This window comes from Anopheles cruzii, chromosome 2 (assembly GCF_943734635.1).
Source record: "Anopheles cruzii chromosome 2, idAnoCruzAS_RS32_06, whole genome shotgun sequence".
NCBI lineage: Eukaryota > Metazoa > Arthropoda > Insecta > Diptera > Culicidae > Anopheles > Anopheles cruzii.
This window is the reverse complement of record NC_069144.1, coordinates 41,730,278-41,740,662: the sequence shown is the minus strand read 5'-3', so window position 1 is coordinate 41,740,662 and position 10,385 is coordinate 41,730,278. Positions and strand designations below refer to the sequence as shown.

Here is a 10,385-nt window from a genome sequence, read left to right as displayed (position 1 = left end):
ACACACGGAGGAACACGGTAATCCCAATGACACTGCACGTGCAGAATTAATGTGAAACGACCGAGGTACGTTTTTCACTTGCCACTTTTCCTGGTGACACTTTTCTTCGCACGGTGTGAAAACGTTTTTCACTCCTCAATTTCTGGGCAATGCTCTCTGTGTTGAACGAGACTGATGAGGGAAATGCAAATCGAAGCAGACGTCGTGCCGTGTTGCCAAATGGCGTAAACTTCGCGCCAGGCCATTCATGATGCATTTCTAAAATTTAAACTAGGGACCGATGTCGTTTGCAAATTATCAGGGACGGTGCAAAATAATTCCATACGAATTAATAAAGTTAGTAAAACATATTTCTAGGGTCATTATTGAGCGAATCGGCGAATAGTGAAGGAATTTGTATGACGAGTTTTATCGTCTGGCATCCCTGTTGAAATTTGGCCACAGCTGATAATAAAGGGAAAATGTCAAAGTCGAAGGGTTGCCAAATAATTCATTTCATGATCTTGTGAAAGCAACAGACAGCACTAAACTAAACGTTTGTGTGATTAAACAATGTTTTTTAGTTGAAAGTTAGTAATTTCAAATTGTTCAATAGCAGGCCGGGAAGCAATTTGTCCTGTGAACTTTCAAACACGAGCAACAGATGAGCAACCCAGTGAAAAAAACATTCACTATCTCTAACTTGTTTATTTGCTCTACGGAAACAATCCGTCAAAAAATGCTTTGTATTTACAACCAAGCAATAATTGCCATCACGACAGCTTGAGCAGAACAGTTGATTTAAGAACAGCCGACTCAGAAAACAACAATGACATCGAAATTAGCAGTAAATTTCCGAACTCTGATAGCACAGTGCGAAGAAATGGTGGCGGTCGATAAGCAGGACTGGCGCTTGAAAAAATATATTCGCTCCCTGAATACCATGCTGAAAGAGTTGGAGGAAGATTGTGAGTAAGTTTCGGATGAACGCAGTTCGTACACGCCTTGATGGATGTTTCTTAAAATGACTGGCATAACCTTTCAGGCATAACGAATCCACTACGATAGACGAGTATAAAGCGCGCTTTGTTGCGTTAAAGGAATCCGCAAACTACGTCCACTCAGCCGATGAAAACAAACTTAAATTGCAATCGAAGCACCGAGGGAACGATACCGCCGGCGATGATGTGCTGCGCGAGGTACGACAGATCAATAACGAAAAGTATCAAAAAGACCAACGCAGCGAACTGTTTAATGGCAACTTTTCGACGATACGAAGGCGAGCTGGACAGAAAGTGGCCGAAAATCTGGAGCAGACGGTAAAACAATACTCAAACGAGCAGGAGCGGCTGGCGGAAGATATGCTACGGGTAAAACGCAAAACGTTTGACCGTGCGACGCACTGTCTGTAATGATATGTTTCTTTGCCTATTCGTAGCTAACAAGAAATCTAAAAGAGCAAACGGAGACTGCAAACAAAATCATCAAAAATGACACAGAGGTATGGTGCGTTAGCTTTAATGAATATCTCAAACGTTCACGCTTGACCGGCATTTCAGGTTCTAATGAAATCGAGCAATTTGACGGACAAAAACACTTCGGCGCTGAAGAAGGAATCCGGAAAGTTGCAAGAAAGCTCGAAAAAGGCATGCAAATGTTGGCTGTGGATGATGATTGCATTTGTTATGATGGTGTTTATTTGTGAGTAGCACACAGTAGGCATGTCATCGATTCGTCGCCTCATAATTTGTCTCTTTTGCATCATTCTAGTTATGGTAATGTTCATGAAAATTATGAAAAAGAAGGCGTATTAAGGTGGCTAAAGACTTGGAGACATATTTGCTTCCTGCTGCCGAAGATAAGATTGCGAGACTTGCTGCTGGTCGTCGTACCCGATACTGGTGCATTATCTGATGGCGATACGCGTAATAAGCTGATGACAAAGTGTGTGTTTATTTTCGGGTTCTTTCGTTGATTATTTAATTATTCTTTCGTTAAAAACAAAACTAATTTTACCTATGAGTTTCTTTGAAAATGCCGAAAAGTAATTCCATTCCACACCACCGAGGAGGCTTTCACTTGTACACGGACAACTTTATTGCTTACAAAAATAAATTCGACTCGGCTCACAGCTCGCGCCTTGGAGAGACATAACGAAGTTTCGACAACCTGTGCTCACATTCCATTGTAGGCAGGTCCGCCACCACCTTCCGGGACAACCCAGTTGATGTTTTGGGTCACATCCTTAATGTCGCACGTTTTGCAATGGATACAGTTTTGAGCATTAATCTGCAGCTTCATGTTGCCACCTTCATCATTCGCCACAAACTCGTACACACCGGCCGGACAGAAGCGCGCTTCGGGACCATCGTAGATCGCAAGGTTATTCGCCACCGGTACCGTGTCATCGCGGAGCGTAAGATGAGCAGGCTGGTCACCCTCGTGATTGGTGCCGGTCAGGGCGACTGACGAGAGCAGATCGAACGTAATCTTTCCGTCCGGTTTCGGATACTCGATCGGTTGGCACTCTTTGGCTGGCCGAAGGCGGGCATGATCGGGAGAACCGTGGTGCAGGGTCCATGGTTCGCGGCCTCCAACAAGAATGCTGAAACCGCTGTAGGCGACTCCTCCGTACAGCCCAAGACCCGTGTGGAAACTGGGTCGAGAATTGCGCACTTTGTAAAGATCCTTCCACACGTACGATTCCTTGATGCTGCAAAATGCACACAAAAACCGAAAGTTTGCATTCGAATGACGCCGGAAAAAACTTCTCTTTCTCTTACCGTTCCGGATAATCTTTGGGTTCCAGCCCAACTGTTTCCTGTGTCGCACCAGAAAGAACCGCATCACATGCACTCTCGGCCGCCAACATACCGCTCTTCATCGCGTAATGGCTTCCCTTGACGCGTGGAACATTCATGAAACCGGCCGCACAACCAACCAAACAACCGCCAGGGAACGTTAGTTTAGGAATGCTCTGGAAACCGCCCTCATTCAACGCCCGGGCACCGTAAGCGATGCGACTGCCACCCTCGAACGTAGCACGTACTTTCGGGTGTGTTTTGAACCGTTGAAACTCTTGGAACGGACTTAGGTACGGGTTGGCGTAATCGAGCCCCACCACAAACCCGACGGCCACCAGTGGCGTCGGTTCGTTCAGGTGGTACAGAAAGGAACCACCGTACGTGTTCCTGTCGAGTGGCCATCCGATGGTATGCTCCACCAGCCCTGGATGGTGGTTTTCGGGTTGAATTTCCCAAACCTCCTTCAGTCCGATGCCGTACGTTTGTGGATCGTTTTGAGCGTTTAGCCCGAACTTTGCCATTAGCTGCTTCGAGAGATGCCCCCGGCAACCTTCGGCAAAGATCGTCGTCTTGGCGTGCAGTTCCATGCCTCGTGCGAACGTGTCCTTCGGTGCACCATCCTTCCCTATTCCAACGTCGCCAGTTGCAACACCTTTCACGGAACCATCCTCGTGGAACAGCACTTCAGCGGCCGCCGTTCCGGGATATATTTCGACCCCGAGCGCTTCTGCCTGCTGGCCAAGCCAGGCGACAACGTGCCCGAGGCGCACCACATAGTTTCCTCGGTTATCCATCGGCCATCCCGGAAACACGGGAATCGGTAGCTTGGCGGACGTGGTGAGGTAGGAAAATTTATCGTGCGTTACCGGTGTGTTTAGTGGAGCTTCCTTTTCTTTCCAGTCCGGTATCAGTTCGTTCAGTGCAACCGGATCAAGACAGGCACCGGACAGTATGTGGCCGCCAACCTCGGCTGCCTTCTCCACCAAACACACTCGCAACTCTTTGCCGCTTTCTGTCGCTATCTGTTTCGCGCGTATAGCGGCAGAAAGACCGGCCGGTCCTCCACCGACGATAAGGATATCCGCCTCGTCGACGAATCGTTCCATGTCGACCTCTATTTTACGGAAGAAATAAACATCAAGCTGAAAACAGACACTCGTTCAAGCCACTGAAAGGAGAATCTAGCTTACCCGTCCATCGCGAGTCCTTGTCTCGTGGCCTTATCGTGTAATGGGTCGTAATTTTTGGAAACTGTGCCGAAGCATCCGAATAGCATCGGCACTGCTGCTGGCCGAGTATTGTTCGGGTATCTACAATAAAAAAAGAGGACGGTCTGTTTTTTAATCGTCGCTTCGGTAGTAGCAAAAAACCGCGACGGCAACAAGTGGCCGTTTGATCAAAACATTGGACTCGAAGGGAGAGGGGTCAAAGTCCAAAGTGTGTATGTGTTGTGAATATTGTTGTCCCGAAAGGTGGAAAGGTTCACTTACATTTGGCAATGTTTAGAATGTTTCTTGCCATGTTCGACGGATCACTCCACGGTCGTGCACAATCTTAACGTTATGTAATTGACTCCTTGAGGCGCGCGTGGCACCACCAATCAAAGACCAACACGAACACGAACTATGCTTCCCGTTGCTCGTCAGAAACCGGAATAGCTGGAGGCTTCGATGATCGACTACGTTCAAAACGCCGACGATCGTCACGCAATTGTTTAGTGCCTGAAATTTCTCACTTCGATTGCACAAATGTCTAACTCGCGTGATTACGTGAGGTCCTTGGATTCTTCCGTTCCGTACAACGCCCGATGGCCAGATAGCGATATTCCAACGGGAACAGCTGATAGAGCCAATAGACAGTGTTTTGTTTTGTTGGAGATGTCCTACGAAGCTGATGCACTGTGGGGAATTTGTATAGCACAGGCGGACATGTTTTGTTTTAGGAAGAATCTACGCTTTTGTTATCTTTGGATGTGTTTTGATTAAATTCAACGATCTATGTGTCAATCATTTACCATTAGCTCCTAGCTACCTTATCTATTTATTGAAAATATAACTAAAATCCATACTTTTTAAAGTACGTTTCTGACCGCCTTTTTCCCATAGTGTTTCATAACACCGCTTTTTTTTAAGTGCTGACGTTTCAAATGAACGAGTTCATCCGTCAAATGAATACTTACAGTGGCACAGTGGAGTATTAATAAGCTGCACCTGACCAAAAAATATATTTTCATGATATTTGGGTAAGTTTTATAGCAGAATAAATATTTCAGTTCAATTTAATTTCCATTTTCGAATCAATGGGTTTCTATTTTCATTTGAATAGCTATGGGTATTAATAAGGATTAAAAGTAGCATTGATGAAATATGGGCTTATTTTTGTACAAACACTCTTTATGAGGTTGTAAATTTTGTTAACTTTGCTTATGTACTACGGAACATAATTAGGCCATGTCTTACGTCTGTTATGCTATACAAGGATTAATTCTGTAGTTAACTATTTGTATGAATTTGTCAGCAAATAATGTAAGATTTTTTTTAAAATTACATTAATTGCGAAAAAGTCAGACGGGAATATCAGAAACATAGCCTTATTCAAGTTGGTGCTTTCGGAAAGATAAAAAGGACATGACATTCCACTTACTTGACGCTATGCGACACGTAGCGTGTTCTCACGCCAATCCAAAGAATCCTGCTGCATTTTAGGGAAAACTTTATCATTCCCAAGGAAATGAGGTCATCCTCTGGCTTCAGTAGGTCAGTCTGCTGAAGAATCCCAAGTTCAAGAGCAAGAGTGGCGCATTGCTTCGTTGCACTTGTCGCATTAGGCAAACGATCGGGCGCTTTTGCCGACAAACGCGATCTCAATTTGCTGTTCAAGTGCCACAACGATGTACCTACACATGTTCTGGTGACACAAAAAACTACCGACAAATCACCGAAAAAGGCGCCGCCATTTTCCGACTATCAAATGGTAGATCGCGACATTAAACGCGACGCGTTACCGTGCGTAAAGTGGACGCTTCCTCTGCGCCTTTCTCGAGTCCTCGAGGCCCGGTCTGGCCGGCGCTTCTTGCTGTAATTAGTACACTTAAAATTCAATTACGGCCGGCGCGACGTTCCGCCACTTCAAAGCGGTAGCGATACCGTGACGTCGTGAGCTGCGAACTGCGCCAGCCATTTTCCAGCCGGTGCCTCGTCCTTCTAGACCGCTGCGCGATGAGTTCCCACACGCACCCCCGAAGGAAGTCTATCAAATCACAAGCCCAATGACCGAGACCCGGATAGTACCCGGGAGTACCGCCCACGAACTGGCCCCGATCCTGGGACCCGTCGGATCGTACCACTTCCGATGGTAGGGGTTTTTGTTTGTTTTATTGACCACCGCCGCGATCCCCGGAGCGGGCCCGGATCGAGGACCGGATCGTTAGGACCCATTAATCACCGGCCCAGCCCGACCCGGTCCCGATGTTGCTCGTCCTCCCGAGGCGGATCGTAAATGTGTTGTTAGTTTTTCGATTCACCAACCGTTATTAGCTCGAACTTCATCCTCTCCACGCACGCCCCTTTCGACTTTGGCTATTTCCTCCGATCTAGGGTCCTTTCCGCTTGTTGCCTGCTGCTCGCAGCGACCGGCCCCGTGTCTCGTTTCATTTTCTGGCAAGTCATAATTATAATATTTCACCGATTCCGTTCTAAGCTATCTCCGGTGGTGGTTGTTTTACCTTATTTTTTCGCTTTGCCCCAGATCAGGGCGGCCACACGCGGTCACAGGTACGGGATTGGGACACTGGTCCGCGGCGTAGGGCAATGCAGGAAGGATCCTCATTACCGGGCCCGAACTGACGTTGACTTCCTGTTTTGTTCGGCCACAAGATGGCTGCACAGGGAATTACAGTTAGCGTGTGTGTTTAAGGGATCATCTTCGACCGAGCCTTTGAAGCTGGTTATAATTTTCAGAAATGGAGGACTAGGGTCCGAATTGAGGTGCAGCTGTGCACTTTTCTGTGAAAGTTTTACAATCACTTTGTTAATCATTCTGTTAGTAGTTGGCTTTTAAGTATATTTCATCGTTTGTTCATTAACTTCCTGTTTAGTTAAGTAATAATAGGTCAATAATGATGTCCAACAGCACACTAGTATTTGAAGGATTCTTTAACATTATCAAGCCTTAATTTTATTATTTTATGCGTAATTTCAAGATTCCAACTGAGCACAAAGTTTTGTGGTTTCTCTAAGATGGTCCTTGGTCCTATGTTTTCCAATTATTTGTCAAGCTCTTAAAAATGCTTCTAAAATGTTGACAAATTATGTCGTCTTTTATTATTCAAATTACAAAGGTTTTTATTAAAAAAATCGCTTCTGCAGCATTATAATCAAACACCGTTGAAGAAATCTCAGAACGTTTCACGAAAGTTACAGCTAGAAATGTGCTGTCGAAACACGCGGATACTTTTCCAATGACCCAACGGCGGTCCGGAGTAGAAAAACAAATCCCCAAAAAAGGAGCATACACGATAAACTGATGCGCTACACTCGCCAAACACTGTTCGCCCCGCGCAGGACGTGTGGTGGAGCCTTAATCTTCATCGCTTGCTCGTAGCCCGGGCACGCCAGGGGCCCCACCGCGCGACCACCGGCTGGCGGCGAGACGGACTCTTCATTTTTCACGACCTCCCGACCGGCCGGGCGCCATCTTGGCCGGCCCCAGAAGCGAACCGACTGGCGAAGAGCGAAATTTAACAATTATTCCATCACTGCGGTAATTTCCAGTTGTGAACGATAACTTCCCCAAATGGTGGGACCCCCCAACGATTGGCCGACCATCGTCGGTCGAATTGATATTTTATGCCTTCTTTCTGCGTGCCATGACGTGGCACCCCGGGCAAGGGTTCGTGTGTTCGCATCCTGTGCCCAGCGCTGCCCTGCTGGGCGCGCCGGTGTCCGTTCTTGGCGGTGACGCTAGCCTTTCGGAGCCACTCGCCGTCAAGTTTGATTTCTTACGACAGTTGGCGTCACCGTTGTTGCGCCATCTTTGACCACAGCCTCCGATATAGATGACCACTGATAGGAGTTTATTAATTTACTTCCTTCGGTTCGCCCAAACGGTGTCATCTTTTCGCCACACGGCGAAGCGAACCTCAGGATCGGTTGGAAATTTCGAACGAAGTGCCACTAATTTAGTTCTTTACGACGGAAATGATAATGGCGCCATCGTTCCATTTCCGATCGGTGATTTCGGGCAGCCGCAACGGGATCACTAATGGCAAAGGGGCCGAAAGATATGGCGCCGCTTCGAAACCTTAGCTATTGTTTTGTGTTTAAACCCAATTATATTAAAAACCAGTTTTTTTTAAATATTCCAACCATAAAATGAAATTCTGACCATGGCCCCCAAGGTGAACAGTGCTCATGAGCAACCGTGAAAGTATTTCCTTCCTTACTTTTCGATGCTTTCAAACACCGGAAGCACGCCGATCAGGTTTGACCTTGAAGGTACCACCTGAAAAGAAGGTGATAAAATTCCTCACGTCTCAACGAAACCCGGAAATGGCGATACACACTTTGCATGGCAACCTTATCTGGTCTGTCGTTTCCTCTGGTTGGTTTGTTGCAGTTCCAAAATTCCTCCGTGTGACGTTTCCGGTTGCAGGTCCTTATCAGTACGGGAATTGTCGTTGCAGAAAATGGACCGACTCCGTCATCGTCACGAGGTTGCCCAATTGACTGCAGGGTAATAAAATGTGCTCGGTGCCGAGGTACTTGGCACCGGAAGATCCGTCCATTGAACGGAAGTACGCACTCCAGGGGGCGGCAAAACGCCATACGCCACAGCCGTTGTGTCCGTAAAACAAACAACCGGTCAGTGGGACAGGCAGGACAATAGAGGAATAGAGCAGAGGCAACGACAAAAAAAAGCGACCCAAAAGGAAACCCATCAAAACCCGAAACGGGCAACGGCGCAGACACCATCAGCGACGATCGCTGGCGCCGTGAAGTGCAATTTTCAAATTTGAGAAAACTAATACCTCTCAAGTGGATTTGTTCACATATTTCCCATCTGACTTTTAACACTCGGAGTCCGAGGCGCTGGCCGTTCGGGTGCACTTTCGGCACCGGGCGCCGCCGTCGTAGTCGCCGCCGGACAGTCACTTGATCCTTGGACATTTGGGACAGTTTTCGGGCCCAGGTTGGGTGGCGCGGTCAGCGGCGTCGCCCGGGCCGGAATTATAGGTTTGGAATTTCCTACTTTTCCCAAACACGCCCCATTCCGGACGCCGTTGGTTGGTGCTGACGGATGACGCTCGAAAGGTTGGCTATTTATTTATTTTACTTTTACCCGATGCTCTCTACGCGTTCGGGTTTTCCTCGGTCAAGCCGAGGGCCGTCGCCACGGCCCAGCTGAGATCCTAAATTTAGCAAAACCAACAACACGCCCGTTCCGGTCCGGGAGGAGCCGGCGGACTCAGTTCAGAGAGAACGAGCGCACCTAAGGGATAGAAAGGATGTTATTTTTATGATTGGCAAAAATTGATCACCGACCAAAGGAAGGTGAAAGCTGGAAGCGTCAGACACGCCAACAAGTCACTTCCTCGAGTGGTTTGGGTTTTCTTGTTCGAACGGAAATGCAAAAAAAAACTCGGAGGACTATGCTGTCCTTCGGACGCCATAGATAGGAGACAGACAACTCGCAGAGTGTCATGGCTGAGTGATTCCGATTTACCATAGCGAATGTGAGTCTCCGGTGGATATCAGATGAGTGAACATTCCGTTCTAATACAGGTAATGTCGATAAGGAAGATGATTTTTTTCTAAAATGGCCGGAAACTTTTCGAGCTCTTTGCAAAACCCAGAACTGTTTTGGGCGCCATCGACAAATATAAATACATAATTTACTCCATTGAAGATTTTTAATTTAAAAAATTTTAGACAAGTTGTAGGAAAAAATTATTGTATGATTTTTAAAATTGGAAAAAAGCGTCGATTTTAGTTCTTTAAAATCCTTTTCTAGATTCTATCATTCGTGAAAACACGTTATATTTCGCCTAAGTTTGATTTAAAACAACTATTGTTTAGCTTTTATAGCGATATTTTCGCACCATCATGTTTTGATTCGCATCTTTTGAATCTCATTTTCAGCTGCAAAGGAATCGGCTCTCGGCAGGAACCTGCCTAGGCTGGCCGCGTCTTGGCGGCCCGGTTTGACAAAATGCCGGTCGCGACACATGTACGACACGATTCTTATCTTAAATGCTCTCAAGTTCGCCTCGGATCTGAGATTGGCCAGACCACAGCGTAAAGGAGCGCCACGGTTCCCACCACACCGGCAACGGGCCACCGGGCAAACGATGGCACACCGATGGCTTTCGAGAACGAGAGCAGAGCTCTGCGCCAAACCGGCGGCAAAGAATGATTCCACCCAAAAAAAAGAAAAGCGAGAATGGGAAAAAAGCATAACCAATGCGCCGCCTGAATGGCGCGCCGGCTGGCTGGCTTTTGGCTTCTGGCTACGCCGGGTCAACTGCGTCGGGCGTTTTCCTGTGGCGCTCCGGTTCGGTACTTAGTGCCTCGCCCCGGGCCCGTATCGTCCGACAGCATCTTC

At 47.2% G+C, this 10,385-nt stretch overlaps 2 protein-coding genes across 2 annotated transcripts; one reads left to right on the top strand and one right to left on the bottom strand.

The window, feature by feature from the left end:
* The first annotated feature begins 761 nt into the window (after window positions 1–761).
* Window positions 762–2,079, top strand: LOC128269024 (vesicle transport protein USE1). Its single transcript, XM_053006359.1, has 5 exons — window positions 762–951; window positions 1,025–1,349; window positions 1,418–1,480; window positions 1,539–1,680; window positions 1,750–2,079. Exons 1-5 carry the CDS (start codon window positions 809–811, stop codon window positions 1,791–1,793), a joined length of 717 nt encoding a protein of 238 aa, XP_052862319.1. The 5' UTR covers window positions 762–808; the 3' UTR covers window positions 1,794–2,079.
* On the bottom strand, window positions 2,041–4,608 carry LOC128269023 (electron transfer flavoprotein-ubiquinone oxidoreductase, mitochondrial). Its single transcript, XM_053006358.1, has 4 exons — window positions 4,274–4,608; window positions 3,974–4,093; window positions 2,763–3,897; window positions 2,041–2,692 (listed from the first exon to the last, which is right to left on the bottom strand). The coding sequence occupies exons 1-4, from the start codon at window positions 4,302–4,304 to the stop codon at window positions 2,155–2,157; spliced, it is 1,824 nt and encodes a 607-aa protein (XP_052862318.1). The 5' UTR covers window positions 4,305–4,608; the 3' UTR covers window positions 2,041–2,154.
* Between the last annotated feature and the right edge of the window lie 5,777 nt (window positions 4,609–10,385).

Bases quoted from the DNA above. Each gene is read 5' to 3' on its own strand.
- LOC128269023 (XM_053006358.1), bottom strand. From the start codon at position 4,304: ATGGCAAGAAACATTCTAAACATTGCCAAAT. The intron at 4,094-4,273 runs GTAAGTGAACCT...TTTTTATTGTAG, and splicing joins CATTCTAAACATTGCCAAAT to ATACCCGAACAATACTCGGC. The intron at 2,693-2,762 runs GTAAGAGAAAGA...TGCATTTTGCAG, and splicing joins CCCAAAGATTATCCGGAACG to CATCAAGGAATCGTACGTGT.
- LOC128269024 (XM_053006359.1), top strand. From the start codon at position 809: ATGACATCGAAATTAGCAGTAAATTTCCGAACTCTGATAGCACAGTGC. The intron at 952-1,024 runs GTAAGTTTCGGA...ATAACCTTTCAG, and splicing joins GAGTTGGAGGAAGATTGTGA to GCATAACGAATCCACTACGA. The intron at 1,350-1,417 runs GTAAAACGCAAA...GCCTATTCGTAG, and splicing joins TGGCGGAAGATATGCTACGG to CTAACAAGAAATCTAAAAGA.